Genomic DNA, 27628 nt, shown 5'->3' with positions numbered 1-27628 from the left:
CTTAAGAACTCGCTCTGGGTTGGAGCCGGTACCGAGCTGCGAACCCTGTACCCACTAGCCTGTAGTCCGATGCCTTAACCACTTTACCAGCCCACCACATCTCTGTTTGTTTTAAAGTCTTGGGGTTAAATCGGACTTCATGTAAACCGGACGTTTTTTATAGTCCCTTTTTAAATGTCAGAACAGAAGATAATCTCTCTAAACCGGGTAGGCCTACCTCATGTAACCTTATTTTTCACATGCTTCCCTGGATATCCGTTTTAGTGAGGTTTCATGATATAATAATATAATAATATAATACGTATATACAACAGTGGTGTAACGGGGGGAGGGGGGCCTATTAAATTTTACATGTATACATACAGTGTGGGTTGCCCCCACCTAATAGTGGGTTAGCCCCCCAATATAAAATCCTGGCTACGCCAGTGATATACAATGTGTGTGTGTGTGTGTCTCTCTCTCTCTCTCTCTCTCTCTCTGTCTCTCTCTGTGTGTGCGTATGTGTGTCTCTGTGTGTGTGTGTGGTGTATCTCTCTCTCTCTCTCTCTCTCTCTCTCTCTCTCTCTCTCTCTCTCTCTCTCTCTCTCTCTCTCTCTCTCTCTCTCTCTCTCTCTCTCTCTCTGTGTGTGTGTGTGTGTGTGTGTGTGTTTTCCACTTTCACTGTTATGGGTTATCTTTATTCACCTCGACTTCGCTTCGATCCAATAATGATTTACCCTCAGCAATTAATTAAATCCACTGTTACCTTTAATATCGCATTATATGCTCTTCACCACAATACACACAACCACTGTTCTGCCGCGTCAGCTTAATTTACTACAATATAGAAAACGCTCTTTGATGTTTAACGTCCATGCTGTTATCTAACAATAAATAGCTGGCTTACACTAAGTACTAGCAACCCGAAAACCGTTTTTATTAATACCTAAATCGAGGGAGGTAAATATATCCGTCACCACAGGCTCAGTGCTCGTCTCTGTCGAGCTGCGTGATTAAGTGGGCTTGTTGGTTAACTTTGTGGCGTGCGTCGATTATTGAACTACGTTTAGGCCCAGTTGTTCGGCGGGTGATGTTCGTGCTGATATCAGAGACTTATTGACATTAATGGTCACCGATGATTTTGTTGTTGGGCGATGGAGAGATGACACAAGGAACTCCTGACGGTCACCACAACCTTTCAAAGGTTCGTCTGCTACAAAACAAACTTCTTGAAGCAGACGACAAATCGGCAATCGAGTCGTGGAAGAGCGTATATCGAAACAACTCGAGGGTTACCTCGGCTAAAAATGGAAGGGATCCCTTGTGCTACGAAATTACGGGATGGATACCCAAAAACATAAATTTTCGCAAGACTGGCAAAGAAGGAGAAAAAGGGAAGGAAGGATCGAAGGACAAGGATTCGAGATCAAAAGCAAATCACGGTGATAGATACGATAACTTTGTTTTTAGTCACTACAGAGATCCTAAGAAATACATTTTACAGTACAGGGAACAGCATTCATTCTTCGACCCTCTGAGCGCGGCCGCTAAAAAACGTTTACATGGGAATAATTATATACCCCCACAACAACAACAACTACTACAAAATGACAACCCGTCACCAAATCAACGAACACAGCACAATTTTCATTACACTCGCCGCGAATCCCAGAAACTCACCAAAATTAAGAGAGATGATTCCAGTCCGTCTGACAGCAACACCACTGATGGCAATACGGGCACCGAGCTGGATTCTTACAGAGACAAGCTGAAAGTTGTGGGATCAAGAAGCTCTCGAACCGAGAATTCAGAAAGTTCTCCCGTCAGTCTCAGCAGAGTCACGGTTCCGGCCCCATTGACTCTCCCACAGACCAATGTTGGTGTTAAGCAAACCACGTCTGTTAGTAATGGGTAAGTTACACAAATTTGGAGAAATCGCACATCTTTGTTTAATTAAGTATATTGAATGAAGCACTAATTACTATAAATACCGTAATAGTACCTACTCTTAATCATTTTACAGGCCCGTATGAACAATATTTGGAGGGGTGGGTGGGGCTGAAGCCATATTTAAAAAAAATATTTAGTGATATACAGTAGGACAAAAGCAACAACAACAACAGCAAAAAAAAAACCAAAAAAAAAAAACCCAACAAAAAACATACATTTTCGTCCTCGAGCTGAGGAGTGGTGGGGGGGTGGGGGGGGGGGGGACTGTTTTATACATTCTAGTAATTCGAATTATATGTAAAAAAAAAATTGGTATGAATATATGTCTATTTAATAATTATGACATATAGTCTTAGAGATAACCTGCAACATTTTTTCCCCATTTGTAACGAGGGATCTTTAATATGCACTTTCCTACAGACAGGACAACACATACTACAGCTTTTGATATACCAGTCGTGGTGCACTGGTTGTTGCGGAAAAAACCCCAATCAAACAATGTGTCCATCGAGGCGACTCGATCCCACGTTGCAAGCATCTTAGGCGAGCGTTCTACCGACTGGGCTAGATCCCGTATTTTGTATGCTAACTAAACTTAGACTGCTTATTGTATGCCTCTGTATCAAAATGATATTCTCTACACTCGGCGAATAATTATAAATTAACGCCATGCATGCAGTTAGTAGTAATACATCAGTATGTAGGCTCTATCACGTCCCCGTTATGTTTTAATCGGCGACGAAATTTTTTACTTAACCGACCGTGAAATTAATTCGCGTCTGTACCCGATCCGCTGCAACAATACTGAATGGACAGCCGATTAAAGCAAAATGAAAAGACATCAGACAAAGCTAATTGAATAGACATGACCATACAAGTCTGTTTCATTGTATATAATATTTGAATAAAGTACACACTACGGTCTTATATACCAGTCCAAAAACAAAGGATGGAATGAGAAATAACCCAAGAGGTCAAATTAGGAGGATTAACCTTAAGACTCATTGCACCCCAGTGGCGCCTATGGGCGGGAGGTAGCCCAGTGGTAAAGCGTTCGCTTGATGCGCGGTCAGTCTAGGATCGATTCCTGTCGGTGGACCCATTGGGCTACTATTCTTTTTAGCCAGTGCTCCACAACTTGTGTAACAAAGGCCGTGGTATGTACTATCCTGTCTGTGGAATGTAAAGTTTGTTTTATTTAACGACGCCACTAGAGCACATTGATTTTTAATCTTATCATCGGCTATTGGACGTCAAACATATGGTCATTCTGACACTGTTTTTAGAGGAAACCCGCTGTCGCCACATAGGCTACTCTTCTTTACGACAGGCAGCAAGGGATCTTTTATTTGCGCTTCCCACAGGCAGGATAGCACAAACCATGGCCTTTGTTGAACCAGTTATGGATCACTGGTCGGTGCAAGTGGTTTACACCTACCCATTGAGCCTTGCGGAGCACTCACTCAGGGTTTGGAGTCGGTATCTGGATTAAAAATCCCATGCCTCGACTGGGATCCGAACCCAGTACCTACCAGCCTGTAGACCGATGGCCTGTCTGTGGAATGATGCATATAAAAGATCCCTCGCTGCTAATCGAAAAGAGTAGCCCATGAAGTGGCGACTGCGTTTTTGTGTGATTAATAACCATATGTCTGACGCCATATAACAGGGCCGTACCCCCCTGAGAATTTCACTTTTTTTTTAATCCAGAAAATAGCATACACATCTCAGGATTTAATCTGTATAGTGTTTCATTTGTGCCCCCCCCCCCCCCCCCCCCGGATTTTGATCAGGGTACGGCCCTGCATATAACCGTAAATAAAATGTGTTGAGTGCGTCGTTAAATAAACCATTTCCTTCCTTCCCAGTTGTGCCTCACCATTAACAACTCAACGATGAACCTATATCCTCCGCAGATGCCGTTGTAGGTACGACACGACTCCTTTACCTACGTTGGACTTGGAATCTGAAGAGGCTTTCCAGTCATGTACTTATTAAATATATAGGGGCGGGAATTAGCTCAGTCGGTTATATGACGTTGGATATATGGTTAAGGGCCACACAGATAATGAGAGAGGAAACCTACTTCCGTCACGCAATGGGCTACTATTTCCGATTAGTATCCAGGAATCTTTTATATGCAGCATCCCACTGACAGGATAATACATACCTCGGTCTTTGTTACACCAGTTGTAGAGAGAGAAATAGCCTAATGGGTCCACTAATATGGATCGATCCTATACCGACTGTGCATCAAGTGAGCTTACCATTGGACTACGTCCCGCGGCGTCCCACGATGGAAAGGAATATTTGCTTAAACACCTAGGTCCGTAGGAACGATATCTGGAATGAGGTAGGGTGAGGGAGGCAGGCAGGCACAATCTCTAGTGAGTGAGTCATAACTTCGGGGAGGGGGGGAGGGGGAATATTAAAAAAAAATCTTTATTTACATAGAGTAGGACACAAAAATGTAGTTCCGTGTACCTCCATTCCCCCTCCCGGTCTCTACGGGCCTGCTCAGTATATGTAAAACTATGTCTAAATTTAGGCCATAACGATACTTTATGTCACAATACAACCCCACAGAAAACTCCAAATATGCTCATAGCGATACTTGGCCAACATACAACAAAATCCCACACAAAACTCCAAATATGCCCAAGGCAGTAAACAACATATAATGAAAAACTCTTTGAAGGTTTTATGACATAATGTTATATAGTTACGTTGTGTAATAAAAATTATGTACAGTGTATTCGTAAGCTTTTAATGGGCTAGCAAGAACATATTGCTTGATTTGTTCCACTAAAATGCTTTATAGCGATACATTGAATGATGTTGACTGAACAAAAATACAAGTTTTCCAGTCTTATTATCTCTTTGGAATCTATAGATCTGTACACAGATAGCGGTTATATGCCTGCTCCGATAACCAATCGCACTCGATAACACAAAATATGTCTGTACCAAGGACAAAATGACTGTTCCGGACAGGTGTAATTTATTAATCTAAGTCATGCGCCGTGAGAATCCACACGAATGTCAACACACAGAACAAACAGTCGTATGTCATGCCCAACAAAGGCAATATTAATGATACATCAACAGGACAGTAACATCGAATTTACCACCATGTATGTGTTTGAGTGCGGATCGATGATATATGAGATGGTAAATAAACCGCAGATATATATATTATTTGAGGTGAACAACAGCGGATCCTTGATTTACTGGAATTGTGATGGTAGTGGGGGTGGACAAGCTTAAAAATGGACCCGATATCAGTGACCATGGTCTTACCAAGCATTTGTTGTGACGACCTTTCTGCAAAAAACCAAAACCAAACAAAAAAACGTAAAAAATAAAATTAAAATTAAAATAATTTTTAAAAATCACCTTTTAAATCTATAAATGCATGGTACTGGGAAGTCCCGGAAAAACGACCTCTGGATTACTTGAAGACTTTGAGCACTGCCCCTTATTGGAAACATTCCATTGTCTGAAATGATTAGGCCTAATCCAGATCCAGTAATGTCTTATGTAGGCCAAGTGTCAAGATACACTATTTATAAATTAGCTAGTGTGTGCGTGTGCGTGTGTGTGTGTGGATAGTTAAAGTTGTTTTGTTTAACGACACCACTATAACACATTGATTTATTGATAATCGGCCATTGGATGTCAAACATTTGATAATAATATTCTGACATATAATGTGTGTGGATAGTGTCAGTGTAACACTTGGAATATAAATATTTGTAAATGGATCGTCCATTGCTGTATTTCAGGGCCTGCTTCGAATAATGGAAAACAAACAAAACGACAAACAAGCCCCCCCCCCCAAAAAAAAACCCCCCCCCCCCCCCCAAAAAAAAACCCCCCCACAAAAAAACCCCCAACAACAACCCCAACAACAACAACCCAACAAAAACAACCCACCCACCACACAAACACACACACACACACACACACCGAAGATAGCATCCCCATAAATCCACACATGCACCTCAAAGAAAACCATAATTGCCAACACAACCTATTTGGGTTTTTTTTAAAGAAACCAATTTAGCGTCCATGTCATTTCCAATGTTATGCCATTTACGTTATGTCACCTCAATTTCTTCATCCGATAATCGAAATGCGCCTTTAATTAAGTTTATACCTGTATTACTAACCTATCGTTGACACTGTAAACAAACGTACTATAACGTGTCATAAATCTGAAGTCAGAGCACGTCTGTCGGGACAAAACAAATCACAGAGGACAAGTGTTTAGGCAAACCGCCCTTGACACGGGTACGTTGAATCTTTATTTGCGTAAGCCAAACGTCAGGAGATATATCGATAAATTACCAAGAAAAGTACCCACTTCTGCAAGATTACTGCCACCGCCACCAGCATATCTATATAATCTACTCATCCTGAGATTAATACAAAGAATATCTCACAGTATGGCTATTTCTCACTTTAGCCAGTGCACTACGACTGGTATATCAAATACCATGATATGCACTGTCCTGTCTGTGGGACGATGCGTATAAAAGATCACTTGCTACTAATGTAGGGAATTTCCTCTCTAAGACTATGTCAAGAATTACCAAATGTTTGACATCCAATAACCGATGATTAATAAATCATTGTGCTCTAGTGGTGTCGTTAAGCAAATTAAACTTTATCTTACAGTAGAGTGTGGCCAGATGTAGAATTCGAGTCTTTAATATTCTGTTTTAATGGTAATAAGACGAAATCTGATACTTCTCGGTTTGATTGAAAGTTATTTTATAGTTCCTTTAGTATGATTAAATGTTTTCATAGTTTCTACAGTGTGATTAAATAATTTCATAGTTTTTACAGTGTGATTAAATAATTTCATAGTTTCTTGAGTATGTTTAAATGATACTGTTGGTTCTTCAATATGATTAAATAATTTCATAGTTTGTTTAGTATGATTAAATGATTTCATAGTTTGTTTAGCATGAGAAAATTATTTTATGGTTTGTTTAGTATGATTAAAGTTTTGAATAGTTTCTTTATTATCATTAAATGATCTTCTAAGTTCTTCAGTTTCATTACATGATCTTATAGGTTCTTCAGTTTTATTACATGATCTTATAGGTTTTTCAGTTTTATTACATGATCTTATAAGTTCTTCAGTTTTATTACATGATCTTATAGGTTCTTCAGTTTTATTACATGATCTTATAGGTTTTTCAGTTTTATTACATGATCTTATAGGTTTTTCAGTTTTATTACATGATCTTATAAGTTCTTCAGTTTTATTACATGATCTTATAAGTTCTTCAGTTTTATTACATGATCTTATAGGTTCTTCAGTTTCATTAAATGATCTTATAGGTTCTTCAGTTTTATTAAATGATCTTATAAATTCTTCAGTTTTATTACATGATCTTGTAAGTTCTTCAGTTTTATTAAATGATATTATAAGTTCTTCAGTTTTATTACATGATCTTGTAAGTTCTTCAGTTTTATTAAATGATATTATAAGTTCTTCAGTTTTATTACATGATCTTGTAAGTTCTTCAGTTTTATTATATGATCTTATAAATTCTTCAGTTTTATTACATGATCTTATAGGTTCTTCAGTTTTATTAAATGATCTTATAGGTTCTTCAGTGGTCATATTGACCTCCTTTTGATTTAAACTTTAAGTTTTAAAGTCAATTTTTGAATTTCAAATACCTGAATTTCGGTTACTATTGTATCCAAGCATTTCTTGCTGTTAGGTTCACTTCAGATGACCGACCATAAGCTACTTAATGCTGAAGTAAATTTCATCAGACTGCATTAAGTAGTCTTTGGTGTAATTTAATTAACCGTAACTGACGTGACCTTTTTGTAATGTCAGTTACGGGTCATTAAATAGCCGTCATAAAATTAGTTAAGGTAGTCTGAGGGATCTTATTTTAGCATTAAGTATCTAAATTAAACACGAATTCCGCGGAATTAAATGCTTTACCTACCATAAACGTTTTCAATGTGGTAAGATGAACACTACTGGCATAGGAGCAACTATAAACCAAGTTTCACTGACCTAGGGCTTACAGTTTATGACAAACTGATCTAATCGCGAAACTCTAACATTGAACTTTAACACAATTTAAGTTGACACCGAACTCATGTGGTAATTTAAAAAAGAAGAAGAAGAGGAAAACAGAACGATTTTTATTGGTTACTTTATGAGTTTAACTAATATTTAAATAATTAACTGACTGCTTATTACAGCTACCTCAAATAGCTTTTCAATAAACACACATTATGTTATTGACCGCCCTTTGACTATTAAAGGTATGATCAATAACTAATAACTGCGAGTTCATAAATCTTTTCTCTCAAAAGACTATGACTCTATTATTGCCCATTTGAAAAGACTTCAGAACGTTAATGACCAATCTCGTGGCGAATATTTCCGAATCTAATTTTTCATGATTATTTTATTAATACTTCAGATCATGTTCCGACTACAAATGGGTCCGGGCCCGCGCTTATAAAACCTTTAGAGTCAGGACTCCATCTTTAATGACGTCACACGCATACAATTTGTATGGCGTTGTCATAACATTACTGTCTCAGACTCTAAAAACGTTTTATAAGCACCAGTCTGTTCAACAAAGATACCAGGCGCATGTGCGAGGGGTGTGAGTGTGGGTGGGGTTGGGGGTTTTCTGGGGCCTTGCTCAAAGCGATTTTTCTTCTCTTTTTTGTTTTCAATGTATTTTCCGGGGCAGTATGACTCTACCTTCCTACGAAATTCGATCGCCTCAGTTTAGACCCCATCCGACATAAATTCTTGCACACGCGCATTGATACCATTTTCTAATAACTGATAACTCCATTAAACCAAAAGGGATGCAAGTTAATATTTATGAATAAATAATATGAAAGTTGACAACCGTATTTATTTTCCTAAATTAAATACCATCATCACCTTTTAGCACCCATCTGTGAAAGGGATGTAGTCTATTTCAGTCGGTAGAGTGCTCGAATGAAGTGCTTGCGTCGTAGGATCAAATGACCTTAGTGGACTCATTTTCTAAACGCAGGTGTTTAAGCATTGTAAATGTACGTAGTTACAGGCCTATAAGACATAAACCGGTGTTTAAGCATTGTAAATGTACGTAGTTACAGGCCTATAAGACATAAATTAAACAGACTCTGTAAATACGGCCCATTATGATTAGCTGTCGGTATCCGTAACCGTAATTGTGTGGTTGCGAAACCTCTCTAATGACAGCTTCTTTGCCGTTTAGGAAATCAGCGGGTTTATTCAAAATCTGGTTCTGGCAGGTTCCACTATATATTTTTTAGTAGTCATAAGTTACTTGTTATGTGTTACTTATATGAATATATATTCATAAGTAACACACACAAGTAAGTAACTTATGACTACTAAAAATATATCGTCTCTGGTAACTCATGCATGCCTACAACTAAACACCACCACGCCTGATGAAATAAAACACGACCTAATCAACGACCTTATCGATATCCACGTTATCAAGACTTTTAATCAGCAATCATTATACGTACTGTTTCTGAGGATTAACCATTATAATATATATTCTGTTTCTTGGGATTATATTACCGGATATTTTCTGTTCATTCATATTAATGCCTGTTTATGACAACTGGGTTCTCGTGATATATCGACAGATATCGTGATAGGTCACAATGTAAAAAATAGCTGGCATTTATTTGGCATTCGTTGGGGTTATTCAAGATAGATTGGTTTGATAATGCACTCATCTGGGGTTATTTTTAATACTTGGTGTGATGGTTGATTGTTAGCTGTACTTGTGATTGATAATGTAATTGTACATGTATTGTGTATGTTATGTTTAATGCACAATAAGGTTACAACCGTTCTTTGCGATGTCATTAGCCCATATATATTTCTTACACACCCGTTGGTGAGAACATCATTTGTTATTTTTGATAACATATACTTGTTAACACATATACGTGCGTTAACATTTTAAAGACATACCACTGGCTGCTCCTAGGTGATGACCAGGTCACCAATGTCATACCATCCAATAATAAAAAAGAACGGTCAAATTGATCACTCCGTGACATACCTGAAATTGACCTGTCTGTGACTCACAAGTTAACTATAAGCGCAAGAGCCGTAAATAATTTTTTTGTTGAAAAGGGCATTTAAATTTATTTTAAATATGTTTTCTCTCAGGATATGTAAAAAATAGAATACAACATTCGTGTCCGTTAGATACCATTTATTTTACGACTCGTTGTTTAAAAACGTATCCAACTCGCTTTCGCTCATTGGATACGTTTTAAAACAACTCGTTGTAAGATAAATGATATGTAACGGCCACTCATATAGTATCCACTGTGTACAAAACAGTGCGAGTCTTGTACAATTTGTTAAAACATTTAGTCAGCTTACTGGTTACATACGCGTTTATAAAACGTTTAGTTTCTAGACTCGAGACTTTAATAGAGTCTGAGACAGTAATGTCATGGCAGCGCCATACAAATTGTATGCGTGTGACGTTATTAAAGATAAGTCTAGACTCTAAACGTTTTATAAGCACGGGCACAGGTTGGCCGAGTTGTTAAGGTCGCGAATCGGTGCAGTGGGTTCGAATCTTGCCAATGGACACTTGGTGTTTGTAAATATTGTATTAGGTGCTGGAGGGGAACAGTACGCTACAGAATTAGACTCTTTTAAAGGGACTGCCCTGAGTTGGCTGCCATTGTAACATATTTACGACTAACAGATCCTTTTTGATGACTAAAATTACACATTAAAGATATTTTTTGTTTAGAATATCAGTATCTGTAAAAACAAGGTATTTGTTGTCGTCCTAATTATGTTTGTAATAATTCAAACCAAATTTTACTTTCCAATAATTTCGTACGTAGGAAGCAATGTATATCAGTAAGAAAATCAACAATGACTGCTGTAAACATTAGGACATGATCGCAAATACATTAGATATGTAGACACTTGCATTCTAAACAAGAAAACATATTTAATATGTAGCCTAATTTTAGTTGCCAAAAAGGCTTATTTAGTGGGAAACATCTTAATCTGGCTGTAAACTCAGGACAGTCCCTTTAATGCATGATGAGTGTTGAGATTAAAGAAAGAAAGAAAGAAGTGTTTTATTTAACGACGCACTCAACACATTTTATTTACGGTTATATGGCGTCAGACATATGGTTAAGGACCACACAGATAATGAGAGAGGAAACCCGCTGTCGCCACTTCATGGTCTACTATTTTCGATTAGCAGCAAGGGATCTTTTATATGCACCATCCCACAGACAGGGTAGTACATACCACGGCCTTTGATTATACCAGTCGTGGTGCACTGGCTGGAACGAGAAATAGCCCAATGGGCCCATCGACGGGTATCGATCCCAGATCGAGCGAGCGTTTTACCACTGGGCTACGTCCCGTCCCGCCCGTGTTGAAATTAAATATTTTTGTTTGAGGTTGCAGAATATTTAATTTTAGTATTAATATCATTTAACTTTTCTTTTTGTATTTCTGGCGTATTTCAATAAATGAAAAACAGAAGTCACAATGTGGATTGTAGATTGTTATTTCTAACTCCAACATGAGTGTGTGAGTCCCCACCCATCCTACAGTATGTTGATTTTGAATAGCCTTTATCACCTTTTATACAACACTAGTTTTATTTCCACAGAACACAAACGCCGAACATAAAGCCTGAATGTCAGCAAATTGGACCAAGGACTTTAGATACACTGACATGCATTGCCGACGACAAACAGGTACGATTGTATTATAAAGCGTTATAATGCAATGATTCTTTTTAAAGTTTTTTTTCTACCTTATGCGTGTGTATGTATTATATAATATGCATAAAGCAGGGGTTTAAATTTACATTTTACTTGCCAGTTGAGAAATACAGTATGTTGGCATCAATATAACCCATTAATACGCTTCTACTTGTGTTATGCATACAGTCAGACCTGTTATAAAGGGCACCTTCTATACCAACGACATGTATGTACATGTCACTTTAGATCCATTCCTTTTATTTCAGGGATTCACCAACTGGGGAAATAAGGGAGGGGGAGGGGAAGGGGAGGCTGAGGGGGCAATTATCCTCAGAAAATACAGAGTGCCTTTTCAAAGTTGTTATCACAAATACATGTTATAATCATTATACTATATGAACTATCATCTCCTCACGGTCATTCTGCAGATGTTTTCATCATTATAATAAACTAGTGATGTTTCAGTGATCGATTGTAGTCAAAAAGTAATCGACTTGGCTCTACCTATGTGATGATCGAGTATAAAAGTCCATAATCGATTGGTCCTCCAGTTTAAATGATGGAATTAATGTAAATATGTTGGGTTTCGTATTTGTTTTAATGCGTACACAAAGAAACAAACCCATTAAATACTTATGAATTGTAAAATTGGCGATTTGTAGAATCTGTCTTATTAAAATCCTTCTTATGTTCTTATAATTCTAACCGATTATATAATCGAAAGTTGATCGGTTGGTGTAAACCGATTATAACTGATGGTCGATGGTGGAATTGCAACCGATTCCCATCACTATATTGATAATAAACCATCCGCTCAGCAAGGTGACTCTACTAGTGACGCTGGTAAACAGAATCGACAGAATTGGATACAATAATCACATAATTGCGCTGCGTCGCAAATATTTCAATTTATTGGTCTAAATGACATGCCTCACCACTATTAACAGCCCCGCTTGAAACTCTACATGCACAGGTTTATTAACTCTTTGTTCTGCCCGTGTGGGGGTTATTTCAGTGTGTACACGGTTAAGCTGTTATCTTAAACGTTTGTTCCTATCTGTAGATTGAAGTTGCTGAACCCAGTAATAACAGGCATGAGAAATCTACGGTCTGGCAATAATTCAGTTGTAAAACACAGCAGGCAAGAACGCGGTATAATGCGGCTAAAGGGCAGGGGTTCATCAACATTTTTTTACCACACGGGTTACCCCCACCCCCCATTCTTACCCCCTGACGAGATAATTTTTGACCCAACGCACGCATTCCTTTTTATTATTATTATTATTTTTTATTTTTTATTTTTTTTACATTTTGTGTAGAGTAAACTCAGTAGGATTTCTTGTGACCCCCTTGTATTCTCTGAAATACCCTTACATCCATCTTGTGAAGGAAAGGGGGGGGGGTGATGGGGGCGATCACCAGTTTAATAACTCCTGCCCTAGAATGTTAAAAAGTACACTCTTGAACTGCCATACAGGCTTCGTTTGGTTAACAGTAAGGGTCTTTTGTATATGCACTGTCCCCGCAGACAGGATATTGCATACCCGAACCTTTCATACATCAGTCAAGGAACACTGACTGAAACTGAAAATAAGCCAATAGTTTAGCCGAGGGTAATCAACCCTGGAACCCATCACACCCGAAGCGAGCACGCAACAGCTGAGCTACATTCTGGTCAGGTCAGGTCACAGGGTTTTACGTGCACATTCAGAACAAGCTGTTGTAGCGCATGCCTGTCCAGTACAGGGAAGGGGTTGGGGTGATTGGGAGAGAGGACCGCCCGCACTGGCAGGTGCAATAGAGCACCAGCAACCCGACCGGGGTCAGTAGCGGGCGGGTTAGGTGGTTTTGGTGCTATGGTAATTTTGAAAAGTCCCGTAGGATTAAGCCAAAAAAGAAAGAGCTACATCCTGCTTAATGTCTGCTAATATAGACGGCATGAGTGGAAAACCAAATATACTGAACAACAAAAGAAACGCAAATACATTGTAAAAACGCGAATATTAATGTGCATAATATAGTTACCAGTAATTCAATAAACAGACTGTCAAAATGGGTCTAAAATATTCACAAGACATTGATCATTTCAATAGACACACAACAATTAATGGGATTCAAATGATATATTTTATGTAAATTAAAAAAAACTAATTTAACTTTTGCGTTTCTTTTGTTGTTTAGTATGTTAACAGTATGTACTACCACTAAACGTTTATAATAAGAGCATTATAATACATGCTTGAATAATCAAGTGCACGACCTGCTTATATCTTGCAGGAGGTAATTCATTTCCATGTGTATTTCAGGAACCTGTTTAGTTGAAGATTTGCGCGATTACGCGCTTTTCCCTCGACCCCCATTTCTCCTGTTCTGTCAATCTAATATTATATTTAAACGCAGCTGTCCTTGGCACGCATCTCAGCTATCTGAGCTGTGTGTCTAGCAGATCGTATATTGGTTAGTTGTTATTGGTTAATTGTTAGTGGCTATAGTAGTTAATGGTTAGTGGTTAATAGTTAGTTGTGAATAGTTAGTGGTTATGCTTCATACAAACAGTACTTTCTACAGAATTAAGTATGTGGTGGTGGTAAGTCTACACTGTGGCGAGTGAAGTTTTTAGGGGGTTCCAGGTGATGCTTTTGGGGGTTTCAGGTGATGCTTCTCAGAAAATATATTTAACCACCTCCCCCCCCCCCCACGAAAATTCACTTAGAGCAGGTTGGGGGTTCGACCCCCCCCCCCGAAACCCGCCTCTATACACGCGCCCGAATTTGTAATAAATTAATCAACCATGATATATAATAGTTTACGTAACAATCAGAACTGGTTGTCGTTTTTTATTTCGCTTCTTTGTAAGTGTTTATAGCATATTGCTGGGTTAATTTACACCCACGCCCTACCCACTTGACTCTAAATCCTGAATTCGTTCTGGTATTTAACGGACAAGCCTGTTACTTAGCCTCTAGCGTGGTAATGCGACTTAAATGTTTCTGGCTGTGTTCAAATTACTGTGAATCACCTTCCATGACACGGTGAGGTTCGTGTGATATGCAGCGAGTAATTGGATCAAATATTATTGTTATATATTACCGAATCGTAGTTTTATCAGCCTAGGTCACAGAGGAATTTAAAACTTGACTGTTTGTCCACATTGAGTAGTATAAAATAACGACCCCATTGTTAGGAGAAGAGTACAAGAATCCAAAACATTCGGGAAGCTGTCGAATGTACATATTAACACGACTCGGTAACATGTCACACGCCGTTAATATTCACCATAGTTGAGCCAGAGAAATACAAAAGGATACCAGAGGCGGATCAAGGGGGTGGGGTGGAGAGGCAGGGGCCCGAATCCTCTAAATTTTGCGACAGTTATAATTTTATTATATATTAATGTTAATTCCCCCTTCAAACCTTCCCCAAAGTTCTCTTGGCATTCCGCCTCAAGCCATTGCCCCCAGTGGATTTTCTGGATCCGCTACTGGATACTGCTTTACTATTTTCATTTTTGTCTTCTTTCAGTGACTCACTTTTATTATAAATCGATTTTGTCAATAAGTACTATAAGAGTATAATAGCTTGGAGTTGCTAAGATACTAATGCAGAACTGCTACTTTTAACATTTCTTTATACTTAAATGTATCTATTTCGCTTTGCTTTATCATATTATGTTTTATCAGTTTGCTTCTTTTATATGATTAGCACTTGTTAAACAAGTGTATGCATGTACATCCTATCCGTGAATATTTTTCTTTTTTCTTTTGTTAATTCACAAATTCAAAAGATGCGACTGAAAACAAGAGTGAAATAAATAAATTGCGTATGATATGAATACAAGCCCCCTTTTCGCAACATGTTTGTTTGAACGGTACCTAGACATTTATCACTGAAAATCGGTTTTAACCATTTTAATATACAAACGGCGGAAACATGATTTTGTCCATATAAATACATTAATCCGTTTCTGGAAACTTTTTTTTCATCTCTACCACAGCAAAACTATATTTACTTAGACGGCGGAAACATGATTTTCTCAAAATAAATTCATTAATCCGTTTATGAAAACTTGTTTTCATCTCTACCATAGCAAAACTATAATATTTAAACAGCGGAAACATGATTTTGTCAAAATAAATACATTAATATGTTTCTGGAACCTTTTCTTCATCTCTACCATAGCGAAACTATAATAGCTAGACGGCGGAAACATGATTTTGTAAAAATAAATGCATTAAACAATTTCTGGTTCATCTCTACCATAGCGAAACTATAATACCCAGACGGCGGAAACATCATTTTGTCAAAATAAATGCATTAATCCGCTTCTGGAAACTTTTCTTCATCTCCACCATAGCCAAACAGAGCGGAAAACGAGCAGACGACAAGTGAAGACTCAGACCACAGCGAGGTCATCAGTATCAGTCGTCTGTCGACTACGTGTCTCAGTGCAGACGTCAGTGTCAAGGTCGGACCCAAACCAGAACCTTCCTGCACCTATCACGTTTTTCCATCCGACCTGATGATAACCAAAAATCAGCAGATAGTTCCCAACAGTATGATGTGGAACCCAGCCAAGTCCTCGCTGGAGTTCAGGAAAAAGAAAGACTCGGACAGAAAAGCTAACGAGGCTGGGATGAACTCCCCATTCAAGACGGTCAAGGACCCAAACGGTCTCCGCATAAAGCTAGCGAACCAAGAAAACGACTATTTGCACCAGATGAAAACACAACCGCCAAAAGAATTTATCGTAACGAGAACAAACGAGTTTCCCCCCTTGGCCACCCAGAACCGATGCCTTGTACACAGCAACACGTTATTAGCAGAGGCAGAAGATGCGGATGATCTACCTCCGTCCATTTTCTTCCAAGTTCATGGCATATCATCGAAGACGACAATGGAGAAAAACCCAGCAGAACTGGAAGATCGTACAAGCTATCGTCTAGAGGCTCTGAAGAAATATGATGCTAAAACCGTTTTATTGTTACACAAACACGGACGATCAGCACCACCTGAAACCACTAGGATCTGCAGTGCCAACAGTGCAACCAAAGACGCATCCTCCACTTTACCGCCAGACGCTGCCCAGGCTAGAACCGCGACAGACGAGACGTACGCGTTTTTAGCAGGGCAGCAGCATCAACAACAGCAGCATCAATATCAACATCAACAACAGCAGCAGCAGCAACAACAACAGCAGCAACAGCAGCAGCAGCAGCAACAACAACATCTTCATCAACAGAAGCTTAGGGGTACTCCATACTTCAAGTTCTGGAACAGCGGGAACCACGGGAAGACTGGGGTGAGCGCCAGCAGACGCGCCAAGTGGTGCACGGACATGAATCTGAAGCACCTGGCCGAGCTCGTTCTGGCGGAGCAAGACGCGCAGAATCCGGAACTGTGTCACATGAACAATACGCTAAACCACGGACCTTCAATCGCTTCAGGGGTAGATGAACGGTATTTATAATCGGTGTGAAGTCGTTTTACAGATGTCACAGGCACAAATTCACGAACCCACAATAATTGTTGTTGTTGTTTTTTTAAATTGTTTTTATTTGTTTGTTTGTTTTTTTGTCACCTGTTATTTGATAAAGCATGAAACTTGTTGTAACATTAACTATAGTGTTATGATATGGTTGTGTTATTTGTTAACATAATTTTGTGAGCACTGCCATACAAATTAACAATTAGAGAATGTTTTCTTTCAGACTTCTCTTGTTTTAGAAAAAAAAAAACAAAAAAAAAAATTGTTTTATGATTATTGCCCTTTATAGGTTTCATACACCCTAATCACTTTGTTTGTAGCATAGAAATGCACCAATGGTGAAAAACACCTTAAAGGCACATAATAGACAATCATTATGTTCACATATCAAACTGCCAAGCAATATGATATGGAAACTTTGTGATTGTTTTATTTGCAGCTAGCTGATGAAGTGTTCCAAATAACTGCACCATGTGATGTTTTTACTAAATAATTTGGTCCGCAACACTTACAAAGTAGTGTAAAGGAATATTTATTTAACGATACATCAGCACATTTTGAACTATTTAACATCGTATTACGGTAATTGCTACGATTGGTCTGCAACATTTACTAATATAATATGATATATGATATGATATTATATGATATGATGATATATGATATGACATGATATGACATGATTAGATATGATATGATATAATTTACATTTATAATGGGTAGGCATTTTGAGTTACTGTAAATACCAACATGGTAAGTTAAGGAATGTTCTTTAAACGTCACCTTTACTCAACACGTTATAATTTGAGGTCTAACAGTAACACATGTTCTACCGTCTTTGATTGTCTATTTGATCAAGGAAAACATTGTAATTAACCAATCGTAATACAGAACATACAATCAGTTTACAAATACCGGTCATAGGGGGCACTGGTTGGGACGGGAAAAACCATTCAGTCCACCAAATGATATCGACCGGGACCCTGCGACCTATTTCACCACGGGCAAGCTACACCCCCAGCATCGGAACGAACGGAATTGTAAGTAACATGATGTTCAGGTGTCATAAGCATGGGCGGACAAGTGTAGATTACAGGGGTGTGCAGCGCCTTTTTGTACTCTACATTATTAAACAAAAATTATTTACAATATAAACACTAGAACATGCGCTTATGAGAATTTTGTTTTCAGTTCCCTTGGCCTACTAGTTTCACCAGTAGATCCACGAGTAAAAAATAGGCCATACCAGAGATAGGGTAATAGAATATGCTGCAGGACTGAATTCCAGTACTACTAACCCGTTAACTCCCTGAACTTGGAACTCGCTCCAATGATTTTAGTTTTCACATAATTACAACGGATTACTTTAATTGGTTAAATGTTGGCGAATTTTTATAATCCAACAAGTTAACTACCACAATAGTATTTAACAAAAATGGAAAACCTCCGTAGTTTCTCCGAATTTTGACTTTGTTCATCCAACAAGTTAACTACCACAATAGTATTTAACAAAAATGGAAAACCTCCGTAGTTTCTCCGAATTTTGACTTTGTTCTTTTTAAGACCCAACATAGTTTTCAGGATTTTGTTTCTGAAGATCAGATTCATATTTACTTAATACAGACTTAATATATATTATTATTACAATAACTCATGAATGAAGCTGGGTCAGCAATATGAATGAAGCTGGGTCGGCAATTGTACAGTTTTAAAACTTTTATTCTTGCTAACACTAATATATACACAGATTATTATACCCAGATTATTATCAAATGAAACAAGAATAGCGAACAGTCTAGACCTGGTTCTTGTATTATCTTTTAATCAACAATCGAGTTACTATTTACGCCTTTGTTGTTTTTATTTTCAAATGTTTTAACATTTTTAATATTTATATATTTACTTACTTATTGTTGAATTGTTACACTGAAGTATTTTAGTTGGTTTTGTTTGGTGATGGTTTACTCATGATTTCTTTGAATCCTAATACACGGAACTGCATGTTTTAAAAAAAAAAATCGCTTACTTTTCTTTTTACTAGAAGTTTCCCTTACGAACAGAGATGTACACGATTTGGTATAATGTATAAAAGCTGAAGTATTAATTGACATTAGTAAATATGCTGTCACTAATTTTCTGGTGTAAATACTGTTAGGTAATACTGTATTCAGATAAAGTAAAACTAACCACCAACAGGTTCATTTGGGGAAAGGAAAGGAAACGAAAGGAAATGTTTTATTTATCGACGCACTCAACACATTTTATTTACGGTTATATGGCGTCGGACATAGGTTAAGGACCACACAGATATTGAGGAAGGAAAGGTTAAGGACCACACAGATACTGAGGGAGGAAACCCGCTGTCGCCACTTCATGGGCTACTCTTTTTTTTATTAGCAGCGAGGGATCGTTTATATGCACCATCCCATAGACAGGATAGTACATACCACAGCTTCATTTGGGGAAGTGCAATACAACATATGCAGTAAAACCCTTTCATACCGGACACGCACGGGACGTAGTAAAAAGTCAGATTTTTTTTTAGAAGTATTCGGTTTAGATAGGCCATATTCTGAACTGATATTTGAAAAGAGATCGTGGAAAAACGTCCGGATTTTAGGGAATTCCGGTAAACAGAGGGTCCGGTTTTGAGGGGTTTCACCATATATCATCTTGCAAAGTTAGATGGTTTGCGTAAATACTGTATGCTAGAGCTAGACTGCATGGGAATTGTACAAGTCCGTAGACAATATTTTGTCTTTCTCTTGTTATCTACTCATCTACAGTCCAGTTGTAAACAGTTTTAGATCTCCCAAATTTTGCCCACAACAGATGCTATCTGATGCAGTTAATCTGACAGATTATCCCTACATGATCCTGTTGTGGAATTTAGCTATTTTAAATAAAATGAATGGTTTTACTTTATATAATTCAGACTACATCTCAAAATACATTTTATTTCAAATTATTAAACATGTATTTTCAACATGCAGATATAATTATATAACTATATTTACTTGTTACTTACAAAACGAGTGTACCATGTATACCGGTTTACTAAAATAACTGGCATTACAATTCTATTTATTTAAATTAAAATAAGCCAGGGCTCACCCTATCCATTGCCTAATTAACTAACTGCTAATTTTTATACACTGGCTACAACATTTAGTCTTTGGCTAATACAATAATCCTTAAATTATCAACATTTTAATAATTTTCAAGGAAATACTCTATATATTTGAAAACTGGCTAAATCAAAATTTGTTCCAGTGTGAGTCCTGATAAGCTTATTGTATTTCATTTATTGTTTGCACCAGCTCATTTTCGAATTGTCCCCCTTCGTTTTCAGATGTGGTTTGACGCTAGTGGGCGCGCCTACGTCAGTCTTGCCACGCGATACGATCCTATAAGAAAATAAAATTTATTGCCCAGTGTCAGTATAGTACCCCAGGTATTTTTTTTCATTATTTTGCATCCATAATAGTTTGTACCTTTCCCAGCGTGCTTTAACTTCCGTGTGCTATTCCTTTTGATTTCTGTGTTCCCTTTAACCCGCTAACCCTGGCCATTTGTTTCAGTCATGGTCGGACCGAACTTAACTCTTTTTGCCTATAGTGTTAATGATGTACCGCTTGCAGTGGTTATGACGTGTGTGTCAGCCATAACAAACTGGTTTGTGTTTTTATTTAAGGTTTGAAGTAATATGGTGGTGTTATTGCTATTGATATACTCATCAACATTAATTAACGGCCAGTAGACTTTTTAAGTCATTCTTTTCTGGTATCATAGTATTTCAGCAAGTTTTGATACAGATAACTTTTAAACATTGTTTCAGTCAAATTTTACCGGTGACATGCGGAACAATCTTGCACATGGTCGATTTTCGGGCATTAAAGGAAGGGACAATCAAGGCATTTGACCTGGTATGCATATTCAACGATATATAATACAAATTAGTGCTTAATATCGACAAGTATAATCGTATAGTTAATTAATAAAACGGTTAAATGTGACGGCTATTATATATAACGGGCGCAGCCATTTTGTATTATCCCAGTGAATACGCCCTCTGGCGAGCTGGTGGTTACGTAATACCTAACGTGTCACGTCAGGAATTAGTCTTCGAACGGAAGAAACAAAAGATACCTGATTTTTGCGGATGCATCGCAATATTCTGTAATAATAGTCATCCCAGTAAGCCAGCAACAATTATATATTTATGTTTAATACAAAATAAACCACCATTGTCAAAGTGTTGAAATAACTGTATTATGGTTTGTACATAAATTAAACCACGTACTGAAACAATAATCGGAGTGTTTTCTTAGTTAATTGGTCTTTTCTTTCTGTGGCTTGTACCTGTTGTTCCTGATTGGCAGGTGTATATTTAGACGGTGACCAGACACTATGTCTAGACGCGCTAAAATGACGTGCCTCTTTTTATTAACATCACAGGGTATTGTGTGTTAACCGCACGGACACCCCTCTAATCGTAATCGATCAGCCGTCTGCTTCATTACTGTAAGTAATTCTGTAAAACCTTTGATTAAGTAGACTTTCCCATCTAAAATCACAAAACTGACCAATTACGTAGTCCCAAAGAAAAGTAAATTATCATTTGGGTATCGTGAGTGGTCGTTTTTGCTCGAACGTAGCATACCAATAGGCCTAATAATATGCATTTTTTTCTTTGGATTTAAAAAGAAAAGAAAAATACTATAACTCCATTTCGTTCTATTGATGCAAATTGAAATATATTTAGTTAAATAGTTTATTATACTATCAAATCATTTATGTTGTTTTACAAGTCAGTTGATGAAAGCGAAGCGCCTTGTAGTAAATTAGAGCGTTTGTTTACACTGTGCATAGAGCAGATGGACGGAGTTGACGTCACTTCGCCCCAAGCTATACCACCGGACGTCACAAAAACGAAACAAAATGGCTGCCCCTAGTTAGCAGGAATAATCATGTTTTTTTATTAACTCTAAAAATTACGCGTTTTTCATTTGTTAAAGTGTCAGTATGTGTTGGTAGTCCGGGTATGCATCTTTCGAACACACAAATCTCTTGTTTGAGTTTACTCTACCTTTAATGAAAATACCGAAATGCACATTTGCTACTAAAGGATTCGTTAGCCTAATTATTATTGGTTCATAACGATACTTATCATCCCCACCCCACCCCCACCCCCACCCCCACTCTAATTAAGATGTTCTTTAAAATAAATAAATCATTTTAACGGAAGAAGCTATATTTTTTATTCCATATTAAATAAAAAAAATTACGAAAATATATACTGGTCCATAATTAATGTTGTTGAGTATATTACTAAACTACTACAGGTCTGTAGTTTAACAGAAAATCGGTGAGTAGCAGACACTTGGCAAGAAAAACAAAACCCATCGATGATGAAGAATGATAGATGCAGCCACCAGACGATGAGACGTGGGTTTATGTTACACACCTACCCCCTTTAAAGATATTTGGTAGTCTGTTAAAAATACGAACATATCAAGTTATTTTAAAATGCCACCTCCTGTTAAAGTCTCACAAGTCTCTTACATTTTGCGATTTTAGATATCGAAGATATTCTTCACCATTCGACTGAGGTGCGATAAGTTGCTGACCTCCATCCCCACCCCACCCCACCACCAACCTCGCCGGCATGGACCTGTTGCGTCCCGTCGAAACAGTGTTTAGTTCCATAACTGTATTATACAAGGTTTAATACAGATGTTATTCTGCCTGTGATAATGGGTGTGACATTAGCATAATGTGTGAAAGCTGCCTACTGTCAACGTGATTCATGTCTGGCACCAAGAGTCGCAGAGTAAACAACGTGCTACTGTGTTATTGCCCCCGAGTCAGACCACCGATCTTATCGGAGGCCGGACTCAGGGTAGGCGTGCTCGAAACCATAAAGGTATATGAGCACGTTAAAAACATATCTAAGTTCTAAGTACTGTGTCATTCAAATAGACATTCCTTTCTGTTTTTAAAACTTTTTTTTTTTTATATAATGATGGTCTTGACTCGAACGGTTTACAAAGAAAGCGGCGTCATTTATTATATTCCACATTGATATCGATGGGCTATTTTTAAAGATTATTTTTAAAAGGAAGGGGCGTATTCAAAGTTATGGGCTTATTTTCATTTAAATCCATTTTAAAAGGAAACATTGGCCGTGGTTAAGTAGTGTAGTCGGTTATTAGTATTTTTGTTTTAACCAAAACGAAAAAAAAGAGGATATACATTACTGCGGTAGTACATACCTCTGACACTAAGGTTAATGATTTAGCCGTTTTAAGAGAATGAATGAATGGATGTTTAACGACACCCCAGTACGAAAAATACATCAGCTATTGGCTGTCAAACTATGGTAAATGCAAACAGTAAGTGACGAACATCAAAATAAAAATTCAAGAGTTAAATAAAATGAGTCTAAAGAACTGTGCAAAAAATACAAATATCACAGATAGATAAAATAAAAATTTAGAATACAGTTTTAAGAGGTAAACAGAGTCGGATCCAGGACATGTTGGGGGGGGGGGGGGGGGGGGAGGGTCCTATGAGAAAAGGACACATGAACCAACTCAATGGGAATTAAAAAACAACAACATCCCCTCCCCCGCCCCGAAAAAGGAGACACTTGAATGTGTGTGTGTTGTCATTTTCGGTTTTATATCGTGTGTGTGTGTGGTTGGGTGTGGGTGTGAGTGGGTGAGGGGTTATTAAATATTAATTAAATATCAAGTATTAAATATGTTCCAGAAATTATCATATACATAGGAGGAATTATTGATCATGGAGCAGCTAGAACAATTTTAATACAAAGGATTTAACTTTATCGTGTTAGTATTTATATACTGTAGGTCAGCTAGCGGCGTTTTTCTGTTATGTCCTCATACTTATATACAAGGATTATTGTTAAACAGCACCGGTTTGAAAATCGTGATATCCGGGGTGTTTGTTTAAATATTGACTTATAAGCTATTCTGTTATCCTTCTTTTTTTTAATTACGTAAAACAACAATTTACATACCCAAATAAGCCCCGGAAATTATATATTATATAGTAAATTTCTTGGAATTGCAACTAGAATCCTAGAATCCTAGTCCCACACAATTTCTCGAGAATCTTGGATATGAGACTGTATTTATATTTCAATTAACATATTTCTCCCACATTTCATTATATTTTAATTAATATATTTCCTCCCACGTTTCATTATATTATAATTAACACGTTTCGTCCACGTTTCACTAATACCTTTGACCCTGTTATTAACATTCAATTTTCGTTTATCCAGCTGCATGTGTTCAGAAACCGTCAAATGAACATGCACACTATTCGAAATCATCTGAAACACTTATAGCATACTATTTTCTATACAATGAAAGACAACGTAAGAGAGAATAGCAACTACAGTAAAACCCAATCTAACCCCAACCGATAACTATTGTCCTCACTGAATTAACAATGTCTAAATCTATACATACACAGGTTCCAAGACATTCGTGGATTGCTGAATAAGCATTATGTAATTGACACACCAAGTTTCTTAATTTAAAATAAAATCAGCTGTGGCTATACAGTGCTGGATTTATAAGGGGACAAAGGAGGCAATTGCCTCGGGGCCCCTGCCAGAGGGCCCCCAGGCTAAGGACTTCCTTTATAATAAAAATGTAATAATTATAAAATTAGTTAATTTTTTTATTTGTCATGTAATTTAATTTCTATTTTGAGGGCCCCCTAACCTGAAGTGCCCCGGGCCCCCAAGATCTAAATCCGGCCCTGTGGCTATACACTGCAACAATTATAACACCATGATGTCCAATCGCAAGTCGAAATCGATACGTTTTAAGAAGAACACCAAAGAGACCATTTAAATACACATCACAATATAGCCTCTACGAGCAGGTGCATTACTTTATAGATAGAAAACTGTATTTTATACATGTACTTCTTACAGTCGTAAACCTAGCTTTGACAAGTGTACCCTTGACACTATAAGTGGTGCATAAAAATATTACAATATTTGAAAGAAATAACAAGAAGCAGGAGAAAGAAACATAAATAGAAGCAGAAATAATGTACATGTGTTTTGTTGTGTAATTTGATGGAAATTTGCTGGAGACTTTAGTTATGTGTTTATAGTATAATTATATTTTATATCATATAGTACTGACACTAACATCATAATATATATGTTACTAACAGTACGTGTAGTAGGCCTAAGTATTGGTACTACGGTCATGTCATATAATTATTATAGATATTATTCAATGAGTAACACGTGGTTTTTGAATTTTATTTAACAAGTTTTATAACTTTCGTATATCACACCCTACTGTTATTAAAATCACAGGAACTAGTTCTATTTAATGACCACAAAAATCAAATACATCGAATTTGTCAAAAAAAATTCCAGTTTGTCATAAGTCATAATATAATATTATAATGTTTATAACTATACATTTGTTGTTAATATTGTATCATAGTACTTGTAATAATTACGTTTGCACTAACGTTTTATAATTTAATTGTGTTACTTGTGAAAGTGCTGTCGCTAATATGATGCTTTGTATATAATTGTACATATATTTGCTTCTTATTATAATAAGTGCTAACTGATATAATATTTATATTAATTCATCAACACAGTACAATATGTACCAGTGGTGGTTTCATTGCTATTATAATTTATTTCAGTGTCTGCTGACGCCAAGAAGCATCGACAGTCTAACATGGCGCGAACAACTTGACGCCTTGCGTCAAATCCGACCTCGAATGAAATCGAAAAAGCGAAGCGCGAGGCTGTTCTTCTTTAAAGAGGACGGTGCGTTTCATGTGCAGGGCAGTAACGACTGTTTCTCTATAGAAAAATGTCCCGAGGACTTCGACCCGATGAACAAGGAACAGGTGTCACAGCAGCGAAGGATACGACATCTCGTGGAACAATCCAAATTAAAATGTGCAGCAAACTTTGTTGATGCCTCATCTTCTTCTGATGCGGCGAAGGGCAAATCTGGAAACGTCAGTGCTGGGCAAATTGAATCCGTAAAGACTCATTCTACGTCGGATAAGAACTCAGGAAGTAGTGCTAACACGTCATCAGCTCCAGATGTCAAGGCGGATGGTGGTTCGTCGGAAGGAGGTGTTTCCGAGGACAGTGGGGCACAAGTGACGAAGTACTGCCCGAGTTTAATCTGGCGGCTGCCTAAATATCAGTTCTCATACACGACAATATCACACCTTCAGCGTTCGCATACTTGTGTTCCATCTGATCGAAGATTCTAACCAGTTTCAGGCCAATTGGATGACGACAAAATATACAATTTTGTCCAGATATTATACACATGTATATAGTTGCAGGGTTTAAGCTGGACTAAAAAAAACCCATCAAAATCATTGGGGGGGGGGGTTAATTTAGACTGCAAAATGTGAGTATTTTGGCGAATTTGGACATGAACTCTTTAGCCAGTTAGCCAGACGGCCAGAATGGCACTTAATCTGCAAACGGCATGCGATGTTTGGATAAGCGTTTTTGACGAATTAATCATTATATAGATTCACCAAATTCAACTTTTAATTCATATTTGACGAACGACAGCTTAAACCCTGAGATATTCAAAATATATACACAAACAAAACTAACCTTCGAAGACCTCAGCTATTTTGTTAACCAGCTGCTAGAAAACTGACAATGAAGCCACCCAAATATAAAAACATTTTCACTGGTACCCCACTCCACAATGATTTTAGCTTTATGCCCCCCCCCCCCCCCCCCCCCCCCCCCCCCCCCACACACACACACATACACTTCAGATATAGTTACTGGACATGACTTTGCTGGTGTATTTCAATGAAATATTCTTCTAGCAAATGGCGAGCTCTACCTTCGTGTATTTGTTTATATGTATACCTATTCAGAAGTTTAAAAGTTTGTTTTTGTTTAACGACACCACTAGAGTATATTTATTTATTAATCATCGGCAATTAGATGTCAAACATTGGATAATTTTGACATATAGTCTTAGAGAGGAAATATAGTCTTAGAGAGGAAACCCGCGACATTTTCCCATTTTTTTTTAGCAAAGATCTTTTATATGCACCATCCCACAGACAGAACAGCACATACCGCGACCTTTGATATAGCAGTTGTGGTGCACTGGCTGAGACGAGAAATAGACCATTGGGCCCACCGACGGAGATCGATCCTAGACCGACCGCGCATCAAGTGAAAGCTTTACCATTGGACTACGTCCCGTCCCAACTATTCAGACACCTGCACGTATGTCGGAAGCTTTCTATACAATAAAAAGACAAAAGCCAAGCATGAATCTTAAACACACTTTGAACACCTCAACCGAATTCGGTTTCTCCATTAATACATTATACTTTTCTTTAGAGAGGTCAACA

General features: G+C 37.6%; 1 protein-coding gene across 1 annotated transcript; it reads left to right on the top strand.

Annotated features, from left to right (window-relative positions):
- Positions 1–1015: 1015 nt before the first annotated feature.
- On the top strand, positions 1016–27238 carry LOC121384166. Its single transcript, XM_041514431.1, has 3 exons — positions 1016–1890; positions 11622–11709; positions 25919–27238. Exons 1-3 carry the CDS (start codon positions 1115–1117, stop codon positions 26504–26506), a joined length of 1452 nt encoding a protein of 483 aa, XP_041370365.1. The 5' UTR covers positions 1016–1114; the 3' UTR covers positions 26507–27238.
- The last annotated feature ends 390 nt before the right edge of the window (positions 27239–27628 follow it).

Source organism: Gigantopelta aegis, chromosome 10 (genome assembly GCF_016097555.1).
Source record: "Gigantopelta aegis isolate Gae_Host chromosome 10, Gae_host_genome, whole genome shotgun sequence".
NCBI lineage: Eukaryota > Metazoa > Mollusca > Gastropoda > Neomphalida > Peltospiridae > Gigantopelta > Gigantopelta aegis.
The sequence above is the reverse complement of the archived record's forward strand: the minus strand, read 5'-3'. Positions and strand labels throughout refer to the sequence as shown.

What these genes read in the sequence shown, in the direction of transcription:
- LOC121384166 (XM_041514431.1), top strand. Translation starts at nt 1,115, where the DNA reads ATGATTTTGTTGTTGGGCGATGGAGAGATGACACAAGGAACTCCTGAC. An exon ending in ACCACGTCTGTTAGTAATGG is followed by an intron (nt 1,891 to 11,621) that starts GTAAGTTACACA and finishes TTATTTCCACAG; the next exon opens with AACACAAACGCCGAACATAA. An exon ending in GCATTGCCGACGACAAACAG is followed by an intron (nt 11,710 to 25,918) that starts GTACGATTGTAT and finishes AATTTATTTCAG; the next exon opens with TGTCTGCTGACGCCAAGAAG.